General features: G+C 35.6%; 2 protein-coding genes across 2 annotated transcripts; both read left to right on the forward strand.

Moving 5' to 3' along the window:
* Positions 1-368: 368 nt before the first annotated feature.
* Positions 369-2,258, forward strand: LOC104216746 (uncharacterized). The gene is made up of 2 exons (XM_009766864.2): positions 369-828; positions 1,837-2,258. Exons 1-2 carry the CDS (start codon positions 505-507, stop codon positions 2,011-2,013), a joined length of 501 nt encoding a protein of 166 aa, XP_009765166.1. The 5' UTR covers positions 369-504; the 3' UTR covers positions 2,014-2,258.
* A 19,481-nt stretch (positions 2,259-21,739) lies between these two features.
* LOC104241528 (glucose-6-phosphate/phosphate translocator 2, chloroplastic-like) lies at positions 21,740-24,888 on the forward strand. The gene is made up of 5 exons (XM_070150985.1): positions 21,740-22,352; positions 22,437-22,662; positions 23,218-23,440; positions 23,940-24,153; positions 24,523-24,888. Exons 1-5 carry the CDS (start codon positions 21,831-21,833, stop codon positions 24,532-24,534), a joined length of 1,197 nt encoding a protein of 398 aa, XP_070007086.1. The 5' UTR covers positions 21,740-21,830; the 3' UTR covers positions 24,535-24,888.
* The last annotated feature ends 515 nt before the right edge of the window (positions 24,889-25,403 follow it).

Here is a 25,403-nt window from a genome sequence, read left to right on the forward strand (position 1 = left end):
GAAGTCTATAAGATTTTCGACCACTTCATGAAGTTCAAAAAATTAAAATAGACATAAAATAAAACAGTATTGTAAAACGATAAAATAAGGAGAGTATTACAGAAAAAAATAGGGAGAATTCTAACTTTAGGATAACTTACGATAAAAGAACTCTTTATTAGAAAATTAACTTAATCACAAAGTAACAAACTTTAATACAAACTCTAATTTAGCTTAAATATAATATTATCTTTGTTATAGTTTATTTGAAACTATTTCTTTTTTGGTCCATTTCAAAAAAAAATATTATTTTTAAATTTAATAACAATTTAGCTTAAACTTAGCCGGCATGGAGTACTATTTATAAAGAAAAAGAAAAGAAAAGTAAAGAAATGTTGGCGGATCTTCACTCAGATCCCCTGTTCAAGGAAGTGAAGTGGAGGGTGCGATTACAAACAGAAACCCTATTTCCATAATTAACACGCCCCGGTGATTACCTGCTGCAAAAGAGAGAACGAAGAAAAAATGGGTGCTTTCGTGAAGCTACTGGACTTTCTTCTTTTCATCTACTTTTGCTTCATAGCCATTGTTGCACCATTCTTTGATGGGCAAGCTGCTCTTCCTAAACACATGTTTCCGCCCGTGTTCGTTAACCTAAAAAGCTGGTACACTCAAGAATATGGTGACTATTTGGTTTCTGAGCAACCCCATTTCTTTGTTGGGTTAATTTGGTTGGAGCTTCTCTTTGCATGGCCCCTCTCTATCATTACTCTTACTGCGATTGCTACTGGAAAATCTTGGGTTAATACTGCCTGCTTGGTCTATGGTGTTTCCACTCTCACATCAATGGTATTGAATTTGTGTAAATCTAATTTCCAATTTTATTTATTGTTTTTCTATTCTAATTGTCTTTTTTCTTTACATGTCTCTTTTAATTGAAGATTGTAGATTGTTGTGCTAGCTTCAAATTATATCTTTTCTCGTGATTGCTGATTTTGAAATCTGTGGAATTTGATTTAATTAGATGGAATTTAACAATATTATGGGATGAAACAGATCCGTCATGGTTGATAGATGTGGGGGTGGAGGGGGGGGGGGGCGCTTATCCATTTTTTTTTTTAAAACCGTATAAGACTGGAAAGATCTAAACTTTCTAGAGTAAGTGGCATTGCCGTTAACCCAAAGCTGTAAAAACTGTAACTTTTGGATCTAAAAATCTCCTTAATTTTTTCTTTGGGTGCGGGGATAGGCAACAAAGTGAAAGGCAATATAATTGACATTGGAAAACTTAAGAGCAAAAGAAGGTAACATTATGAACATTGGAGAATTCAAGAGTAACAATTACCGGTATCATAGTGCAATAGAGAAGAGTCCTAGATGCACAAGCACAATCACAACTTATTCTAGCGCTTCTGGTTTTTGAGGGATCAGTTGTGCTATACTTTTGTCTTGCAGAAATCAGTCTTCCACTTAATTATGAGGGTGCCAAAATTCTGTTGCAAATGTTGAATTCAGATTCAAAAACTAGCCTTCATAATTGTGCACTTTGTGAAACAATTGGAATATTTATGTCGACTGTTGAAATTGTTTGCAGAACACATTTTCGTTTATGAAATTATTATGATATCTAAAGGAGTTCCCAGTAGAAGGGTTTGACACGTCCTTTTGCAATAGTTTTAGTTTCACTAAAGTAAATCTTTTGTCTGTTGATTGCTTTCAATTATTATAAAAACATTTGATTCTGGATGAGGGTAAAAGGTCATATTAGAGTTGCAGAAGTTCACAACTTGAGATAGCAGTGAAGTAGAGTTGCATCTGCTTGTGGTTTGCTTTTCTAATTAATGGTACAAATTTCAGGTGGCGATACTAAGTGAAATGGTGGGTTCCCAAAGAGCGTCGGACAAGTTGCTGATGTGTTACTATCCATTTCTTGGATTTGCTGTTTTAGCAATTTTACGTGGTCTAATACCTCCTTCTGGCAAGACTATGAGCATTGGAAAAAGATCTGCTATAAGCAGGAAGAAGAGGGCTTAATCTTTCAACTTAGAAGCTATAATCGAAGAGTTTGTATTTCTTCTGGCATTGACACCTAAAAACCTTATCAATTTTTGTTCTTGGTTCTTTCTTTGTTTCCCCTGTTGATATTAAGTTCTGATGCTTGGGTATGAGTTTTGACGTGAACAATCCCAAAATGAGTTGTAGTTTCACAATTGCTGGTAACTTGTTAGTTTTAAAAGCTTGATGTGATTTTTTTTAATCTCAAATTTGGTTCGTGACAATCTGCCTTTGTATCTTTGAAGAATCATTGATTTAGATGGAATAATAGATAGGAATTAATATTTAGTAATTCTCTAAAAAGCCTACCAAAGTACTATGAGGGTGTTTGGGTAAGCTTATAAGCACTTTTTGGCGTGTTATATACCAGAAATAGAGAATCCATTTGAGTTCTCTAGAAGACAATTACAACGTATTGTAGAGCATTTCAATTGGATAAAATTGGTCATTTGCGTGTTTTATAGTAGTTGACAGGAAAAAAGAAGCTGCAATATTTGACAACATTACTTAAGGTAAAAATTCTAGCTAATTGACAGTTTAGTAGTAACAAATGACTTCTGATCTTTTCACAGTATGCTGAGGAGTTTGACTGGAATGTTTAACGTATCAGTGTAATAGTTCATCACTCAGAATGGACGAAGGAAATAGCTTTGGACATTCATATATTATGCTTTCTTGCATTTTCTCCTTATGATTTTCTCTTGTTGGTACAATAGAAGCTGCTTAATTATGATGGTGGAAGCTGAAATGGACCCAAATTCCTTGCATGATTTCTGTGTACAATTTGGTGGGAAGTCTACTTGTATGATTTTTCATGCTATGACTGGAAATGTTTGACTTAATTAGAAATAAACCCAGTAGATACTTTTTCTTTATTTGGCCCTATCAGCAATGAGAAAATCTTTGCTTTTCCCGCTTGGATGAAGTGCTTTGAACTAGAGAACAGCACATGCTTAGTAGCTATAATAACTTTAGTATTAAGATTTCATACTACTTCAAACCGTTTGTGTTTCTTGATCGTAGTTAAGAATAAATGAGATCCATGGAAGTTTTTTCGAAGTAGCTGAACAATTGAATCGGCTGGTATAGAATCAGCTGCACATTAATCTTCCTCTATTCTATCAATTTCATTCTTTTTTATGTCCACATGTTTGCTTGCTTCTGTGTTGAATCATGTGCCTCTTGAGTTATGCCAACAACACGGCGTGGAACTCCTTAGAATAATCACAGTATCCTCTTTCTGGTCAACTCCACTACTTAATAGCTAGATCATCATGGTGCTTGCTTGATCTATGGTTTCACTTGTGTAACCATATTAGAGTTAACTTTTGAGAGCACACAAGGCATTGCCGAGCCTGTTGCTCATCTGGCATATGTTGGTCTTTCTCTATACAGTCAGACCTTTCTATAACAACATCTCTATATAATAATCATTCACTATAAAAGCTAAGTTTTCTCGGAACTATTTTTTACGTTACGTTATAATATACGTTCTCTATAACAGCACTTCACTATAACTGTCAAAAAATATCGGAACAAACGCAGTTGTTATAGAGAGCACTATGTATTTCTCCCTCAACCAGAGATGTTATTGGCATTGACTACGAACCCACAAAGGTCCTGCAAAATTAACTGTTGTGAAACCTTCTACATCTTAATTTTGTGTGTGTGCCTTTTTATCTCTGAATTTGTTGCATCTCCTGTTGATTTAACTATGACAGTGATGTGTGTCTTTGCTCCATTGGTTAACCATATGGCTAAATCAGTTATAGCCATAGCCCCAAACAAGATTCTGTATATTTGTAATGCACTGAGAGAAATTGATGCTATGGAAGTAGTTGGTCTAAGGGATTCAATAGGGCAGGGCAGAACGGGGCGGGTGAAGCATTGCCCTGCTACAAATTCAACTCGCCTTGCCCTGCTACAAATTCAACTCGCCTTGCCCTGCCCCGTGGAACAATTTTTCTCTTTTTGTGCCCCGCCCTATTTAGCCCCGCCCCATTTAGCTCTTCTTCTTTTCTTTTAAGTTTGGAACTGGAATTTATCCATGTTTATTATAGAAAGAATGAGGAATAACTTCAAAGCAACAAAATATGATTTCCATGATAAATTTGATAACGGTATGGCTTTGGTTTGCATGATGTATAATTTCTTTGTTATTTCTTTTCTAATGCTTGCCTTAAATTGTTAAATACTTTAGTAAATAGTTTACACCAAATGAAACAAACTTTTTTCTTTACGAGTGCAAGTTATATCTGCTATAGCTTTCTTTGTACTTCTACTCCCTTCAATCCACAATAAGTGACTATTTTACCTTTGGCACACCCATTAAGGAAATACGAACTCCTAGAGGAAAAAAAGATGTATTCACTAAATAAACTTTAATTAACTGTTACCTTGATATATTGGAATATGTAAATAAGGGCAAATTTTGAAAAAATAAAATTAATTTCTTGTTGATTATGTACAATAGAGGGAGACTATCCAGTTAGGAGTTAGACTAGGAAGGTCATTGGTCGTCTATTGATGCAGGACTTTCCCTTCTAGTTGTACTATACCAGCCATCTATTTCGTATTTCGTATTTTGTATCCTGTATTTCATATTTCATATCTCTTATATATTCGTATTTTATATCCTGTATTTCATATTTCATATCTCTTATATATTGTTGTTGTTATTGTTGTTATTTTTATTACGCATTTTTATGGTACTAATATATCATCTCCTATTGCTTTTTTGAGCCGAGGGTCTCCTGGAAACAGCCTCTCTACCCTTCGGGGTAGGGGTAAGGTCTGCGTACATATTACCCTCCCCAGACCCCACTTGTGGGATTATACTGGGTCGTTGTTGTTGTTGTTGTTGTATGTAAATCGACATTTATTTTGGACCAAAATATAAAGGTAAAATGATCACTTGGGAGTACTTGCTCCAACCAATATATAAATATTTTTCATTACTTGCTCGGCATAAAGCAAAAATGTTAAGAAACAAATTGATATCTTATAGAAGTATTATATTTGCTAGTATGCTACTAATAATGAAAAATAGTTTCTTAATGTAATAGTTTTATAAGACCAATGGTCTTGCATGTGCTTGTGGCTTGTTGTTTCCGAGCTTGTACCTCCTGTTGTCTTTTAACGTTAAAGCAGGGATGTTAAGGGACCAACTTTGGTTGAACGAACGGGGAATGAGTTGTTGTCTCCTTTTATGGTCAGACAATGAGTTGCTGTCTCCTTATATGGTTAGACAATTTTCACCTGTGAGCTAGCTTTTGAGTATAAGTTAGTCCTAAAGTCTACTTGTTTAATTAGGTTGGGTTGCTGTTGATCATTTGTCTAAACCAGTTCTTTTTTTCATAAAATTCTAAATTATTTTATACCAGAATAGGAAGTTATATATCTATACGTCCGAAGGAGAAGGAACTCGGAAACAGATGCACTTGAAAGAAGTTGGTGTTGTAGTCTTTCTTTTGTTTCTTTCTTCGACGTTCAATTCCACTGCCCTTGATTTTGATTAAGATATTTTTGTTCTTTGTGAGATTTTGCATGGAAAATCTGGTCGATCAATATGAACCATGAATGCACCCTTCACCAGTCACATCCTCATAAAAATAAATTGAACGTTGTAGCTACCTGAGTTTTTGGAAAGAAACAAACCACATGAGCAGTAGGTGAGATGGCTGCAATCTTCTAATTCATGTTATTGGTGTTCTCGAGCACATTGGGCCATACTAGTCAGTGCATCTAACACTCAATTTTTAGCCACAAAATTCAAAGATTATTTTTGGTGCATTATAAAAAAGTGTAGATAACAATATATTCAGCATGTAAATTAAATAAATCGTTCCAGAAAATTTAAAGAATGGAACTTAATTTAAAAGTATACGTGTAGCTAGGTCCTTGTGAAGTTTGGAAGAGCAGGTACATTGTCCGATAAATCGAGACATGACGAGAAGTAATTACAAATATAGGAAACCTCTATGTATTTGTTGACACAATTAGTCTAAAAAGGAGACATAAAATGTAGTCATAGTTGCATAACAAATATGTTTATCAAGCAGTTGTTAAATGGAACACATATGTATCGCACCAAACTTGAGGAAATCAAAGTGATGTGGAAAAGGACAGGAACGAGCTGCCAAGGCTTTGAGTACAATTAGTTAGGTTATGAATTATGATAGTGATTGCAACGATGGCCATGCATTTGCCCGAGCTGTATGTTTGCTAGATATTTGCAGACATTATTGATTTCCTTCTATGACCTATAGCATTAGTGAATGGCATTATGACTTGTCAAAATGTTTTGTCATACTTCGAAAAGATTTCTGTGCAAGGAAACTTGACCTGAATCTTCAATAATGATCGTTCATTACTTTCAAACTTACCCCCACCCTCTCCCAACACCTCCCCCTCCTCCCCAAGGAAAAAATCAAAAAGAAAATTTATTCCCCCAACTCAGCATTTTCAATAATCCATTGTTGAAAGTATATGTAAGCTACAATAACCCGTTTATGAATAATATATGTTAGAAAAATAATGGGATGAAATAATCTGGCTTCGATATTGTAATTGTCCTTAAGGAATTTTAAGCTTCCCATTTTGTTGCTGCAGGGATAATATCATGGGAATTTTAAGATATTTTTTTTTTATTTTGAAGATGATACAGGTATTTATAATACCTCTAGGAGTCTGTTGGAATTAACAGATTCATCTTTTCATAACATGCACCTTTTAAAACCAATGGTCACCTTTTTTGAATTTAAAAAAGAAAATTGTTAAAAAATGTTTTCTGAAATTTAATTTAAAAAAACGCTTTAAATTAATTAATGAAATAATAGGTGACAATAATATAGTCAAATTTCATTTTTTATCCAACACATCCTTTAAAATATTCAAATTATATAGACAAATAAGTGCTTTTAAACACTTTTTTCTTTTTTTCTTTTTCCAATTATGAGAAACAAAACAATCTCTTTTTAAATACTCTCATCAATCACTAACTAATCTAACAATATTTTTCGTCTTATTATTACTTACTTTGAAATCCTTACTATGCGGAATGATTCTCTATAAAACTAGTTCTTTTACTGACTACATCCTTTGCTATTTTTGGCATTTTATAAAATACAATTTGCGAATAGCTTGCGTCATAAAACCGTGTTTTGCATATTATTGATATGCTCATTAACACTTAAGGTAAATTAGTATGGGCTAAAAGAAGATCCATTTGTAAAACCTCTACTATATTACGAGGATACTCAATTACTTGAACGTATCTCCATTTCTCCACTTTTCTTACAGAGGAGTTCCCACCACTTGTTTAAATGACCTGATATTTTTCCAAAAAAATCTTGGAATCTTCAACTAAATAAGTTGCTTTTCTACCGTTATGTATAGGAGTTTCATAGTTCGGTTTGGACAGATTTTCCTCTAAAAAGAAGCCAAACTAATTAAATTGATTTTTCAAACTTTAGAACCAAACAGAACCAATTCAACTTTCAATAAGAGCATTCTATTTTTCTGTATTTCGCCTTGGTTGTATTAGTTGCTTGAACGAATATTATCGATAAACCCCTGTATTTCGCCTTGGTTGTATTCGTTGCGTGAACGAACACAATTGACACAAGCTATATTTATTACGCATATGAATAAAAGTTATATAAGCCTGTAACCATTGAACAATATCTTCAAATAATAATTAAGCAAATTATAGTTACATATAGTAATTAGTCTCTAAATTATAGTGCTTTATGAAAATTCCTCTATGTTATTTGGACGGATGAATATCAAAGGTAATGACACTGTATAACCGCTGTAAAAATAACAGCCGAAGAAATATATAAAATTTGTATGCATATATATATATATATATATATATATATATATTCTGTGTGTTATACAAAAAAATTATACAAATTTTATACATTTTTCGACTACCAGATATAAATAGTTTCTGACGCGGGCTAAAAGTGATAATACTTTAGAGAAATTTTCAGAAATCACTATATTTTAGCGATTATTAGCTTGCTATAGCTACCATTTACTAAATTATTTCCTATAGCTATGTTTTCAATTGTTATTGTCACGACCCGAATTTTCCACCCTCGGGAGTCGTGATTGCGCCTACTGGTGAAAGCTAGGCAAACCAACCGTTTGAATTATTTACCTTGTTCCCATTTTAGTCCTTTAACAATTTATAGCTAACATTAGATAAACAACGGAAATTTAATAAGTGGAAGACTAAAATGTAATATTTTTAATAATGATGCCAATACCAATCCATACAAACACTACCCATAACTAGTGTCACAATTTCACAGACTGTCTAGGATTACTACAAACAAAGGTCCGAAAAATTTATTACAACACTGTCTCTGAAATATATACAAGAAATAGAATAAAAGGATAGGAGGAGACACCAAGGCCTGCGGACGCCTGCAGGAGTACCTCGGATCTCCGAATGGACGGAAGGAAGCAACCCAAAGCTACGACACTGGGATCTGCACATAGTGCAGAGTGTAGTATCAACACAACCGACCAACATATGCTGGTAAGTGCCTAGCCTAACCTCGACGAAGTAATGACGAGGCTAGGACTAGACTACCAAATAAACCTGTACAGTTAAATCATATACAACGAAAATAAAAGTAGAATGTAGGGAAACATGCTGCGGGAATATCGAATAATAATAGAAGAACAACAAATAAATATAAGGATCACCACAGTTCAATTGAAGATAGGAAGGGGGAACCATGCTGCGAGGTACAACAAGTATCAATAGAAAACCAACAATTAAATGTAGAGAAACCATAACTTAGTTATCAATAAAAAATAGGAAATCAAAGACAAGTGCACGACATCACCCTTCGTGCTTTAACACTCTCTCACAAATAACATGCACGATATCACCCTTCGTGCTTTATACTCTTCCTCATCCAAGCAACAATCACAAAGCAATTTGGGCAAGGGAATCAATAACATCACAATAAAATCAAGTAACAATAGGAAATCAGTAAATAAACGTAGAGAACACCATAACTCAATTATTAGCAAGAATTAGGAAAATCAAGGACAAGTGCACGGCATCACCCTTCGTGCTTTTAATCTCGTCCAAGGCATCCTGTATTAGATTTGTACCCAACAACCGAGCCTCTCCCGGTTCAAACCATCCAACTGGCACCGCCTACCATATAAAGCCTCATAAGGAGCTATCTGAATGCTCGACTGGTAACTGTTGTTGTAGGCAAACTCAGCTAAACACAAAAACTGATCCCACGAGCCTCCAAAGTCAATGACACAAGCTCGGAGCATATCCTCCAAAATCTGAATAGTATGCTTGGACTGCCCGTTCGTCTGAGGATGAAATGTTATGCTCAACTCGACCCGTGTGCCCAACTCACCCTGAACTGATCTCCAGAAATGTGAGGTAAACTGCGTACCTCGGTCCGAAATGATAGACACGGGCACACCATGAAGACGGACAATCTCCTGGATATAGATCTCAGCTAACCTCTCAGAAGAATAGGAGACTGCCACATAAATGAAATGCGCTGACTTAGTGAGCCTATCAACAATAACCTACACTGCATCGAACTTCCTCTGAGTCCGTGGGAGTCCAACAACAAAGTCTATAGTGATACGCTCCCACTTCCACTCAAGAATCTCAATTTTTTGGAACATACCACCAGGTCTCTGATGCTCGTACTTTACCTGCTGACAATTCAAACAACGAGCCACATATGGAACAATATCCTTCTTCATTCTCCTCTACCAATAATGCCGCCACAAATTCTGATACATCTTAGCGGCGCTCGGATGAATGGAGTACCGGGAACTATGGGCCTCCTCCAAAATCAACTTTCGAAGCCCATCCATATTAGGCACACAAACTCGATCCTGCAGCCTCAAAACTCCATCGTCTCCTAATGTAACCTGTTCGGCACCTCCGTGCTGCACCGTGTCTTTAAGGATATACAAATGAGGATCATCATACTGCCGATCTCAGATACGCTCCAATAAAGAAGAACGAGTGACTTTGCAAGCTAATACACATCTGGGCTCAGAAACATCCAACCTCACGAACTGATTGGCCAAATCTTGAACATCCAAAGCAAGTGGTCTCTCATCGATCGGAATATACGCAAGACTGCCCATACTGGCTGACTCCCTACTCAAAGCATCGACCCCCACATTGGCCTTCCCCGGATGATATAAGATGGTGATATCATAGCCTTTCAATATCTCCAACCACCTTCTCTGCCTCAAATTTAGCTCCCTCTGCTTGAACAAATACTTTAGACTCTTGTGATCCGTGAACACCTCCCATGCCACGCCATACAAATAATGCCTCCAAATCTTCAATGCGTGAACAATGGCTGCTAACTCCAAATCATGAACCAGATAGTTCTTATCATGAATCTTTAACTAATGTGAAGCATAAGTAATGACCTTGTCATCTTGCATCAACACTGCACTAAGTCCAATACGAGATGCATCACAATAGACTGTATATGTCCCTGAACCTGTGGGCAAAACCAACACTGGCACCATAGTCAAAGGTGTCTTGAGCTTCTGAAAGCTCGCTTCACACTCGTCCGACCATCTGAACTGGGCACCCTTCTGGGTCAACCTGGTCATCGGGGCTGCAATAGATGAAAACTATTCCACAAACCGACGATAATAGCATGCCAAACCCAAGAAACTCAGGATCTCTGTAGCTGATGCGGGTCTAGGCCAGTCCTTGACTGCCTCTATCTTCTTTAAATCTACCTGAATACCCTCTGCTGAAACAACACGACCCAAGAAAGCAACTGACCCCAACCAAAACTCGCACTTCAAAAACTTAGCATACAACTGACTATCTCTCAAGGTCTGAAGAACAAATCTCAAATACTGCTCATGCTCCTCCCCGTTGCGCGAATAAATAAAAATGTCATCAATGAACACTATCATGAATGAATTCAAGTAAGGCCTGAACAATCGGTTCATCAAATCCATAAAAGTTGCTGGGGTATTTGTCAACCCAAATGACATCACGAAGAACTCATAGTGCCCGTACCGAGTGCAAAGAGTTGTCTTAGGGACATTGGATGCCCTAATCCTCAATTGATGGTAGCCAGATCTCAAGTCAATCTTCGAAAATACCTAGCACCCTAAAACTGATCAAACAAATCATCAATCCTCGGTAATGGATATTTATTCTTGTTTGTAACCTTGTTCAACTACCGGTAATCTATACACATCCTTATCAATCCGTCCTTCTTCTTAACAAACAACACCGGCGCACCCTAAGGCAAGACACTAGGTCTAATGAACCCTTTATCAAGCAAGTCTTGCAACTGCTCCTTTAACTCTTTCAACTCAGGCGGGGCCATACGATACAGCGGAAAATAGAAATGGGCTGGGTGCCTGGAGCCAAATCAATGCAGAAGTCAATATCCCTATTGGGTGGCATACCCGGCAGGTCTGAAGGAAATACCTCAGGGAACTCATGAACAACAGGCACAAAATCAATAGAAGGAACCTCGTCACTAGAATCATGAACATATGCCAAATAAGCCAAACACCCCTTCTCGACCATACGCCGAGCCTTCATGTATGAGATAACACTACGGGTAGAATGACCAGGAGTCCCTCTCCACTCTAAACGAGGCAACCCCTGCAAAGCTAAGGTCACAGTCTTGGCATGACAGTCCAAGATAGCGTGGTAAGGTGATAACCAGTCCATCCCCAATATGACATCAAAATTAATCATATCCAGAAGTAACAAATCTACATGAGTCTCAAGACCCCCAATCACAACTATACATGAATGATGGACACGATCTACTATAATAGAATTATCCACCAGTGTAGACACATATACAGGAGCACTCAAAAAATCACTAGGCATGACCAGATATGATGCAAAAGAAGATGACACATAGGAGTACGTAGATCCTGGATCAAATAAAACCGAAGCATTTCTACTACAAACCAGAATAGTACCTGTGATAACTGCATCAAAAGCCTCAGTCTCAGGCCTGGATGGAAGAGTATAACATTGGGACTAGGCCCCACCACTCTGAACTACATCTTTGGGATGGCTTGCTGCTGACTGGCCTCCACCTCTAGCGGCCTGACCTCTACCTCTAATACCTATATCTCCACCTCTAGCACCTCTACCTCCACATCTAACTGGCTGAGCGGGCTGAATGAGTCCCTCAATGAATCTTCTCACTCTCTCTCTCGGTGGGAAGTATAAGGAGAGCATGACGGTCCAAATCAATAAACTGGGTCTCGTACTGATTAACAGTCATGGAACCCTACTAGAGGCGCTCAAACTGCCTCTGATAGATCTCCCTCTGAGTGATAGGAAGAAACCTCTCCAGAAATAAATGAGAAAACTGATCCCAAGTCAAAGCTGGTGACCCAACTGGTCTATCCAAACAACAATCTCCCCACCAAGTCTTGGCGAATCCAGACAAACGAAAAGCAGCAAAGTCGACCCCATTGGTCTCCACTATCCCTATGTTCCTGAGAACCTCATGACAACCTTCTTAAATATCCCGGGGATCCTCAGAAGATGCACCGTTGTAAGTGGTAATGAAGAGCTTGGTGAAACCTATCCAACCTCCACAAAGCCTCCGAAAATGTAGTTGATCTATCACCGGTCTGTGCTGCTGCTTGGCTGAAGAAGCGGTACGTGAATTTGCCATTCGTGAAAGGACAAGAGTAGAGGTTTCAATTTAGCAGTGAGAGAACAAAATCGCACGACAGAGAAGAATAGAAGTGAAAAGTTTCCTAACTCTGTAGCCTCTAGCGGATATATACAGACGCCTCCGTACCGATCCCTCAGACTCTACTAAGCTTGTCCATGAATTGTGAGACCTAAGTAACCTAGAGCTTTGATACCAACTTGTCACGACCCGAATTTCCCACCCTCGGGAGTCGTGATGGCGCCTACTGGTGAAAACTAGGCAAGCCAACCATTTGAATTATTTACCTTTTTCCCATTTTAGTCCTTTAATAATTTATAGCCAACATTAGATAAATAGCAAAATTTCATAAGCGGAAGACTGAAACGCAATATTTTTAATAATGATGCCAATACCAATCTATACAAACACTACCCAGAACTGGTGTCACAATTCCACAAATTGTCTAGGATTACTACAAACAAAGGTCCGAAAGATTTATTACAACATTGTCTCTGAAATATATACAAGAAATAGAATAAAAGGATAGGAGGAGACGCCAAGGCCTGTGAACGCCTGCAGGACTATCTCGGATGTCCGAATGGACTGAAGGCAGCAACCCAAAGCTACGGCACTGGGATATGCACACAGTGCAGAGTGTAGTATCAGCACAACCGAACCCATATGCTGGTAAGTGCCTAGCCTAACCTCGGTAAAGTAGTGACGAGGCTAGGACTAGACTATCAAATAAACCTGTGCAATTAAATCATGTACAACAGAAATAAAAGCAGAATGTACAGTAAAGGATGGGAGGGGGAAACATGCTGCGGGAACATCAAATAATAACAGAAGAACAACAAATAAATATAAGGATCACCATAGTTTAATTGAAGATAGGAAGGGGGAATCATGCTGCGGGGTACAACAAGTATCAACAGAAAACCAACAATTAAATGTAGAGAAACCATAACTCAGTTATCAATAAAAATCAAGAAATCAAAGACAAGTGCACGACATCACCCTTCGTACTTTAACACTCTCTCGTAAATAACATGCACCACATCACTCTTCGTGCTTTAACACTCTCTCACCAAAACAATGCACGACATCATCCTTCGTGCTTTATACTCTTCCTCACCCAATCAACAATCACAAAGCAATTTGGGCAAGGAAATCAATAACATCACAATAAAATCAAGTAACAACAGGAAATCAGTAAATAAACGTAAAGAACACCATAACTCAATTATCAGCAAGAATTAGGAAAATCAAAGACAAGTGCACGACATCACCCTTCGTTCTTTTACTCTCGTCTTCACAATAAAATAAATATAAATGGCACGAAATTGTACATCGTGCGGCACGACATCACTCTTCGTGCTTATACACTCTTCCTCACAAAATCATACACGACATCACCCTTCGTGCTTTAACACTCTCTTACCAAAATAATGCACGACATCACCCTTAGTGCTTTAACACTCTTCCTCGCCCAAACAACAATCACAAAGCAATAAGCGTAAGGGAATCAACAATTTACAATTAAATCCTAGCAAGGGAACAATAGTACAATAGTCATAGCCCGACAAGGGAAAACAATATCAGTGATAACATCCCAGCAAGGGAGACAACATTAAATAACAACATCCCGGCAAGGAAGACAATATCATAATCCTCTTTTATTTTTTCACCTTTACTTCACAACTCAATTCACAATTTGAGCCAATGCTCTATAAGGTTCAATTACCAATTATACTTCCACAAATCACTTTACAACTTGAGCCAACGCTCTTCAATGTTCAAATACAAATATCACTTCCATAAGCCTTGCTCAACAATAGAAATCATTACATAAAGCATGAACAATACAAATAGAGTCACATTAATCATAATATAAGACTTACGGGCATGATGGACACCAACTTATAGATACTCGTCACCATGCCTATACGTTATACTCAATAACTAGCACGTAGCAAATGGGACACAACTCCTAATCCATCAAGCTAAGGTTAGACCAAACACTTAATCTCAAACTTCCATGACCAACTCAAGCCTCAAACACCGCTTTTTCTTTAGAATTCGCCTCCAAATAACTCGTATCTAGTCCAAATTGATTTAACAACATCAATAAATGCTAAAGAATTCATACCCAATGCTTAATTATAGGTTTTCTATCATTTTTCCCAAAAAGTCAAAAAATCGATCGCGGGCCCGCTTGGTCAAAACTCAAGGTTCGGACCAAAATCCGATCACCCATTTACCCACGAGCTCAAATATGCAATTAGTTTGGAAATCCGATCCCAAAACAAGGTCTAAATTCCAATTAATCAAAAAGCCCTAACTCTACCCAAATTCCTAATTTCTACCATAAAAATCCTAGATTTTTGGATGAAAATTGATGAAATGCAATGGAAAATCGAAAGAAAAAGTTTAGAATCATATACCAATGTTTTGGGGAAGAACTTATTCTTTGAAAATCGTCTCAATGCTCTCTAGTTTTGAAAATATGAAGCTTTGAACTAAATCCCGATTTGCTATTGTTTTTAATTCACTGGACAGGCTTTCTTCGCGTTCGCGAAGGGTCAGGCCCATTAGCCTTCGCGTTTAGCGGCTCGCATTCGCGGAGCTTTGACTCCTCAAGCCTTCGTAGTCGCGTAGAACAAAATCCCCTTCCTCCTGTCCCAGCCCAAAGGCCTTCGCGTTTGCGATAGCAGGTTCGTGTTCGCGAAGGGTAGCACCCCCAAAGCTTCGCGTTCGCGACCTCTTTCTCGCGTTCGCGTAGAAGGAAAATTCCATCAGCCCGAGTTACCCTTTGCGTTCGCGAGAGTCCTTCCGCGAACACGAAGAACAAAACATCAGAATACCAGAAACTAAAAACCTGTAACTTTTCTAAGTTTAAAAACCTTCCGAAACCTATCCGAAACTCACCCGAGCCCTCGGGGCTCCAAACCAAACATGCATACTAACTCAAAAATATCATATGGACTTATTCATGCGATCAAATTGCCAAATTACCAGCTTTAACAACGAATTTAGCATCAAAATCAAAGAAAAATTTCAAGAACACTTAAGTTTCAATTTTCACAACCGAGGGTCCGATTCATATCATTTCAAGTCCGTTTCTTACCAAATTTTACAGGCTCAACTTAAATCATATATAAACCTGTACTGGGCTCCAGAACAGAATACGGGCCCGATACCATCAAATTCAATTACATTCAAATTTCCAAAAACTCTAAAATTTCAGTTAAACAATTTTCTTCAATAATTCATTTCTCGGGCTTGGGACCTCGTAACTCAATTCCAGGCATACACCCAAGTCCCATATTTTCCTACGGACCCTCTAGGACAATTAAATCACAAGTTCGGGTCCGTTTACTTAAAATGTTGACCGAAGTCCACTTAAATTAAATTTTAAAGGCCAAATTAACATTTTCATCACATTTCCACATAAAAGCATTCCGGATATACGCCCAGATCGCGTATGCAAATCGAGGTGAGGAAAAAGGAGGCTTCTAAGGCCTCGAAACACAGAATTTACTCGTATGGACTATATTCGATGTATTTTTGCTACTGTATTCATGAATACAGTAGCAAAACTCGGCGGAAAACAAGGGAGTCCAGCTAAGCAGAGAATGTTTTTGACTGTATTCGCGAGCTGTATTCGCGAATACAGTAATGAAATTTACGGAAAAGAATAGGTTTTCAGCTGTTTAAAAACGGTAGGTGAATCAATTAACGCGATAGACTCCTAATATAACTCAACAAACTCAATTATAACACACAAAATTTGTATTTACAGTTATAGAAAAGATTCTTAATCGAAAAACATCCCAAAATAGAGCAATCTTCTGAGATTCAATCCATCTTTTTTTGGTGGTATCTTTATTAAAATATTTTTTAGTGGTATCTTTACAAATAGATTTATTTATTAAATTATATAATTACATTGAATACAGTTAAATACATAAAAATATATTGAATACATAAATTTATATTGAATACATAAAGTATAGCAGATCATCTATAGTGCAAATACACATGAATACATACTGCAGATATATTTGAATACATATATACATCTGAATACATAAATTATATTAATTAAGAAAATATATGAATACATTCTACAATATATTGAATACATACTGCTGGACAAAACAGTGAAACTAAGTGAAGCTTTGAAATTATATAATTACATTGAATATAATTAAATACAGTGAATGTATTGAAAAAGTAGAAAAAACTAAAGATAGTGAAGACAATGAAATACATGAAATACAACGAGATACATTGAAATACAATAAAAAAAGATGACAGACTCTTCAAGTTTCTCAGCCCCAAACTTCGTCCCCAATCCACCGATATCCAGGCCGCCTCCATGTAGGGCATCGCCGACGGTTAAATGAAGACAGTTGTTGAAGAAGCACCAATTTAAAGGATCAAATGAAAATTAGAGACAAAACTTCTTCGGATCTCACAAGGCAAACATGACCCATCAATGCAAAATTTAAGAAAAATTTAGAATGTGTAACACAACTGTGTGAAAGAAATCGCCGGCAAGAGGAGAGGGTTAGGGGTGACACAATAAGGAAGGGGGGAAGTGGTTGCCGACCGGATCTGTCGTTGGCGGAACACAACCCCTTCTAGGGTTTCTAAAGAAGGGGAGGAAAAAACCGGGTGGAAAAGAGAAGAAAGAGGAAAGAGAAAAGAGGAGAGAGGGAAGAGAGAGGGAGAGAGAAAAATAATACACAGCGTATTTAATGGCTTAAAGGTAGGAAATGACCATAAATAGATATTTTATTATAAAACTTAAAAGGTATAGGAGATAATATTTTAAAAGGATATTTATTTATAATAAATAAGGTATCAATCTTTGCTATAGGAGGTAAAATTTCCAATACTTTAACGTTTGACAGTGACGGACAAGAAGACGTGGGTCTAGTATCATACCAGTTTGGGTCTTAGCCCATCTCTCCGATTTGGGACGTTGGGCCCATGTTAATATAACACTCGTGTCTGTCATACTCAAAACCATGAACCATTAATTTCATATTTTAATTAAGAGAAATTTTCATAAAGCACTATCTTTTAGTGATAGTTAGCTATCTATAAATACCATTTGCTATATTACGGATTGTAGATACGTTTTCTGTTGTTATAAGATGTATTAGATGTATTTAAGCTACTGTATTCATGAATACAGTAGCAAAAATAGGCGTGAATCAGGGAAGTCTAGCTAATCAGTTGTTGTATTCGAGTGTATTTGACTGTATTCATGGCGTGAAACATAGGATTACAGCTGGACAAATTATTGTATTGGACTGTATTCAATTGTATTCACGGCGTGAAACAGGGGATTACACTATTTTTAAATAGAAAGTGAATCAATTAACATAATAAACTCCTAATATAACTCAACAAACTCAATTATAACACATAAATTTTGTATTTCCAGTTATAAAAAAGATTCTCAACTGAAAAATACCCCAAAACATAGCAAACTTCAGAGAAATTATATACTACATCTGAATAGATAAATTATATTAATTAAAAAAATATATGAATATATTCATGGAATACAACAAGATAGTGAATACAATGAAATACATGGAATACAATGAGATACATTGAAATACAATAAAAAAAAGACAGTGAATACAATGAAATACATGGAAATACAGCGAGATACATTGAAATATATTAACAGAAAATTCAAGTTGCTCAACCCCAAACTCCGTCGTCTTTGTTGAAGAACAAGCCCTAATTTCCGGCGAATCCGCCGTCGAGCAATGATGGCAGAATAAGGACTCCATTAAAGCTTGAATCTTGTATTGAAGCAATTGCAAGGGTGTGAAAGAATCCATTACCGAAACAAATTGGTTGTATTCTTAACAAACATAAATATAGTGATAAATGACCATCGAGCTTGAATCTGTTAAACTTTATATAGATATGTTTGCAGTTGCAGTCCTACGCAACCGATGACCCTAGTGCTATCTGTCCAAATTGTCGAAACCATATGTCAACATATTTGACGTGGTAACATATATGCATTCTTCGATGGAATTGGGGAAATTGGGATCAGAGAGAACATAGGTGATGTGGGTGAGAGGAATTTTGAGATTGAGCATCGTGTTTTCAGAGAATGGGAGAAGAGAATGACATGTATCAAAGTAGAGAGAAAGAAAATAGTGTAATTGAATAGCGTATTTAGTGGCTTAGAGTTAAGAGGTAATCAAAATTAGATATTTTGCTATAAACATTAAAAGGTATCTATAAGATATAATTTTTTAAATAGTATTTATTTAAAATAAATAAATTGTTAATCTTTGCTCTAGGAGGTAAAAATTCCTTTAATTAATTCTTAGAAATTGCCTCCATGTGGATATTGAGGGTCAAATATCTGATACCCCATTGGCTTATAATAGACCGTAGAGTAATGTAGAAGATGAGCCTCATCACCTCATCTCTGATGTATACTCAAACTGGTAAAATAAATTTGTGTTTACTTTATTTTCTTGAAGTAAAATCATTTCTCTGGACTTATGAACATCTATTAGCTTTATGGTACGCGCTTTGTGCGTGTACTTGTATCAATGAATGCTAAATTTAGAAGATATAAATATTACTTCCTCTATTTTAATTTGCATAATATATTTTTCTTATTAAAATAAGATAGACAGATAGATAGATCCGTGTACATTTTTGTTGTTGTGCACAATACATATAGTTAAAATTAAACAAAGATCTAATGTTAATTGTTTTTAGTCCTTTTATATTTAAAAAAATATAGTTTTCGATTGGCGACTTTAAATAATTTTGATACATGGTTTTAACTTTGTGAGTTATTTCGATTTTAAATAATTTTGATACATGATTTTAACTTTGTGAGTTATAATTTTTTTTTCTATTTTTTTCTTTTATGTCAAATATAAATAAAATTTACTGTCTTCATCTTTTAGAAAATACAATTCCACCAACCAGAACTTAGTTAATTTTGCTAGTAAACTCATGAGTTTATTGATTAGTGCAACTTCAGTACTAACATCTGTAACGGTAATCGTTTCATTTACCAATTGATGTGATTTCTGACATTGATCAATTATTTGTTTGATTGGAGTTACGTTCTTGTTGTTAAAATAAATGTTTCATATAACTAATAAGTTCACCATTTTTTACCTATTTAAATGCTCTTGATTACTAATAAATATTTCCTTTGTCTTAAACTATTTATCGTATTTCTATTACAAACAGCTAAAGAAAATATTATTTCAAAGGATTTTTTTAACTATTTAACCCTTATTATGTCATAAATATAATATCTCTTCGTTGAACATTTACTTAATTTATGTGCCATCTCCATCTTCAAGAACAATTACTACTAAGAATATAACAAAAACAAATTAGTTTGAAACAATTACTTCTAAAATGACAAATAATTTGAAACATCTATTTTTAGAATTACGATAAATAACTTGAGATGGAGGGAGTAGAAATTAATTCCCTTATATTAATTATATATTGGCTTATTTTAACTCTAATTCTCATCTAGCTTGACTTTTAGAATATCGATAGTACTTAGAAATAAAAAGAAGAATTAATAATAGTAGTTTTTTTCTTCAAATTAAAAAGTAGTAATAGTTCGTCTCATTTTTTTTTGCCTTTAATGTCTAGAATCCCAATTTAATGCTTAGTGGTGAGACATTAATACTTTGAAATTTGAATTCCTAAAACGTATTTCAATGTCAGAATTAGTTCTTATATTTGGTCCTAAATATTAGGATTTTAAATTATAAAAGGAAAATTTTAGTTGATTTTAATATCTTAAATATTGGGATTTCCTATTATAATAACTAAAGTTTTAGTTGATTTTAAAATCCTAAATATTAGAAAATTAATAAAATGACTATTTTATTCATTGTGAACTCTATTTTTAAAGGGCAAAAAAGGCGAACGTCATTTCGCTAAGAGTCTTCGTGCTTTTAATATAGTATAGATTTTAGTTATTTTATCATCAAAAAGCTAAATTACGATCTACTCTTACTTTAAACAATATTTATATCTGTCAACTGTATCTTCTATTACCATAAACAATATTTATATCTGTCAACAAGTTAACTTTATCTTTATTTTGGGCACTTCTATTTTTATAAAATGAACCTCTATTTTTTAATTATCTTAAATGGACACCTAACCTAAGTTGGAGTTGAGAGAGCGTATTTTTTTTTCTTCTAGAAAAATAAAAATTCTGACTATCAAGTTGTATGAAGCTCGTGCAAAACTTGCAGTTTCCAGTGCGTACTAAAATTTTCTAAGAGTCTTTGAATTGATTAGAAATAATGAATCATTGGAAAATGGATGGAAACTAGGAGAAATTATCATTCTTTCCTTCTGCAAATGACACGTAAGACAAATATTCATAATCAAACAATATTGCTACCACTCCTGTTGTTATTGATTTATAGTATAAACTTCTATTATTTCTACGATTCTATCTTATATAATTAATCATGATTAAGTGTTTGAAAACGATGAAAAAAAATATATCTTGCATCCATTGATTTGGTGTATGTTTTTATCAAGAATCTAGCTTAAACCATTGATCACTTAAGACGGAAGAAGAGAAAGATAATAGGAAATTATAATTTGACTAAAATCGTCACAAGTCAACAATTTCAAAATCCTCCAAAACGAACTTACGAAGAAAAAAGAAAAAGATCTTGAGATTCATACTAAAAAAATGCTTAAAATTGAATTGGAAACTGTTAAGAAATAACGAAGGAGGCCAAGAATCCAAATTCAATTTGTGCACAGTTTCAACTATTCTAAGAAACACTGCATTTTGTGACTCGATTAGAATTTTCACCATTTGCCTTTTGCAACATGTTTATAGACAGCACATTTACAACTACCCTTCTCTACCTCGAGAGGTCGGTCATCTTATTGCGCCCCCCCCCCCCCCAACAACAACCCAACCAATAAAAATAATACTATAAATTCAAGCCCCCCGCAAAGCATCTCTCTCCATAGTTACAATTTTAGCTAAGTATTAGTCTTCTGGCCATAGCATTATACTTCATTTATTTCCACTCTTAAGTTAAGAATTAGTACAAGATGGCCTTCTCTGTAGGGAAATCTTTTGGACTTTCCACAACTTTTGATCCCCTGCAACAAAATATTTTCAGTTCTAAACCTTATGTTTCATCATTTTTCTCCAAGAAAATTGCCCTGCAAAAGTGTGACAAAGCCAATATTCTGTCCAAAAAACCTCTGTATATTTCAGCAGTTAGTGGATTTGGACATGTTGATGAATCAAAATCTAGGGACAAATTGGTCCAATGCAATGCCTATGAAGCAAGCAGACCACAGTCAATACCAATTAGCATTGATTTTGATCAAGAAACTCAAGTTGCTGCAGCTCAGAAGCTCAAGATTGGGCTTTATTTTGCAACATGGTGGGCTCTGAATGTGGTGTTCAATATTTATAATAAGAAGGTTTTAAATGCCTTTCCATTTCCATGGCTTACTTCCACTCTTTCACTTGCTGCTGGCTCTCTCATTATGCTGGTTTCTTGGGCTACTAGAATTGCTGAAACTCCCAAAACTGACATTGATTTTTGGAAAGCTTTGTTTCCTGTAAGTAAATGATGGAATATAAATTGTTTTTTAAGGTTCATTTTGGACATTGAATTCTTACTATGTGTTGTGTTTTGTTAATAGGTTGCTGTGGCGCATACAATTGGACATGTTGCTGCAACAGTAAGCATGTCAAAAGTTGCAGTTTCATTCACACACATAATCAAGAGTGGAGAGCCTGCTTTCAGTGTTTTGGTTTCAAGTTTACTTTTGGGTGAAACGTTTCCATTGCCAGTTTACCTTTCACTTTTGCCAATAATTGGTGGTTGTGCACTTGCTGCTGTTACTGAGCTCAATTTTAACCTAATTGGTAATTTACAAATCAATCTTGGCTATTTAATACTTTGAAATTTATTGGCCCGACTAACGCACATTTGCACCACCTAGGATCCCCTAAAGGGAAGCACTCCCGAATAGGCTTGAACTCGAGACCTTCATTCATTCATGGAAATCATCTAGTAAGGAAGAAGTGAGCTCTAGCCATAGTCTTAGTAAGCCCACTCCGATCAGCGTCGAAGCTAGGAATTTTTCCAAGGGTGTTCAAATTTAAAAGAAGTAAAAAAAAATTCCAACAAAAAGTGTTTAATATGTGTTATATACCTCTAAAACGTAATATTTTATCTATGTACACAGTGCAATTTTTCGACGAAGGGTGCTCAGTTGACCACCCTCATAACTATGTGGCTTCGCCATTGACTCCGACTTATGGCTTTTTGATGATTTCAATCAGACAGAAGCTGAGAGTGGTTAAGAGTGCAGGAATCTTATCCATCCCGCCATACTACTTAGTAGTAGTCGTCAAGTTTTAGAGTTATATGAGATTTATGTTGCTAATAATGCAATTCTTGATGTTAATAACATGCAGGTTTTATGGGGGCAATGGTATCAAACTTGGCATTTGTATTCAGAAACATATTCTCAAAGAAAGGGATGAAAGGGAAGTCTGTTGGAGGGATGAATTACTATGCTTGTCTTTCCATTATGTCTCTTTTGATTCTTACACCCTTTGCCATTGCTGTGGAGGGTCCACAAGTATGGGCACTTGGTTGGCAGAATGCAGTCTCCCAAATTGGTCCTAATTTTGTATGGTAAGTACAATACTTTTTACTAATATATTAATATTTGGTTTTAATATTCCCTACTAAATTTAATTCTTCAAGTTAGCTTCTTGATGACTTTAGATTTTACTTAATGAAATGGAAATGGGAAGTGATATTAGATATTTGAATAATTATCTCGATCAGATGAATGTTTGATATTGACATAAGAACAGAAAATCATATACAAGTTCTAAGTACCAACTTGCTGTAGGATCTCATGTCACTTTCAGTTTCTTTTAACTGCAAATACAAATGTCTTCTCACATGTTTCCATTGCTCATAGTTTATACTTATTGCATATGTGGTTCTGGTGCAACGTAACTTGCAGGATCTTTAAAAACCTAAAAGAAAATCGAAGATTTGCAAGATTTTGTTTAACTTTGTTTGGTCAATTCTTAGACTTGAGGTTTTGTATATATGTATCATGTGTCAGTAGTCTATATAACAACATATAAACTTATGGTTCTTGAAATTGCTCTTGGTTTAGGTGGGTTGTGGCCCAGAGTGTGTTCTATCATTTGTACAATCAAGTCTCCTACATGTCCCTAAATGAGATCTCCCCATTGACATTTAGCATTGGTAACACTATGAAGAGAATTTCAGTCATAGTTTCCTCCATCATCATATTCCAAAATCCAATTCAACCAGTGAATGCCCTTGGTGCGGCCATTGCAATTTTTGGAACTTTCCTCTACTCACAGGTAAAAATACATTCATATGTTTTGTATTGTTGTCAATGTGAATGACTTTTCATTGTTAGTCTGGTACCTATGTTGCTTGTACTCTCCAAAAATATCGCTAGGTGCGAGTCGTATCCTCCAAAAGTAGTACATTTTTGAAGGATCTGATACGGGTATGACAACATTTTGAAAAGTCCGTGCAATATAGCTGGGCCAAGAAAGATCCAAATGAATCTAGCACATTTACAACTTGTTGCTTGTTTTCATCCTTGGTACCATCACTGCACTCCATACTTTGACAACTAGACTTGTGACAACTCAATACAAACCATAACATCAATTTTGAACCTTTTTTTTTTGATTAATTTTGTCCTTATGATTTTCATGCAGGCAAAGCAGTAAGAGAAGTTTGGCTAGAAAGTTAAGTGGAGAAAGGGGAGATTCTGACTTGAGTCGTTGGGAATTAAAAGATGGGCAGCAGTGGACTAACATTTTGTAATAGAAGATTGACATTGACTTTTAGAATAACTATCTACTAGTAAATATAAGAGGCAAATGATCATGAATGAATGACTATGGCTTTTTTAGTGATGGAAAAGTTGAGAAAAGAAAATAGTGCTGCCCTTTCCCAGTTGCAAACTTCTACACAAGATTTTTTATTATATAGCAATGTTGTATGAAGTGATGGTTATGATTAATTTATTATTCCTTATTATGATTGTAGATTTTGTAATATACTCATATGATTTTTTTTAATGTGCTTGGAGTGCACCTTAACTTGCAAACAGTTATTTTAATTCTTTGAACTGACCAAACTTGGCTTGGCAACAGTCGCCTACATCTTACGTGCCAATACAAAGATAATGTCCCTTTCTAGTAGTCAAAGGGCAAAATTGAATGAAACAAGTTTTGACTAATAATTAATACCAAATGTCAGCTTGACTCATTTGCTAAACCAAAAACTATTCAACCTTAAATTTGGAAGCGAAAACTTTCATTTTGTTCAAACTTTAGTGCTACAAGGCTCCATTCGCCTCCGGGCAAAATGCTATTATTACCCCTTTGCTATTAAATAGTACTCCCTCTGTTTCACATTGAATGAGATAGTTTGACTCGGCACGGAGTTTAAGAAAAAAGAAAATGACTTTAGGTACTTGTGATCTTAAAAGCTTAAGGGGTAAAAAGTTTGTGGGGTCATGACATTTGTGTGGCTATAAAAGCTTCTCATGAAGGGTAAATGGGTAAAATGAAAGAGTTTAAAGTTGAATTAT

This window comes from Nicotiana sylvestris, chromosome 7 (genome assembly GCF_000393655.2).
Source record: "Nicotiana sylvestris chromosome 7, ASM39365v2, whole genome shotgun sequence".
NCBI lineage: Eukaryota > Viridiplantae > Streptophyta > Magnoliopsida > Solanales > Solanaceae > Nicotiana > Nicotiana sylvestris.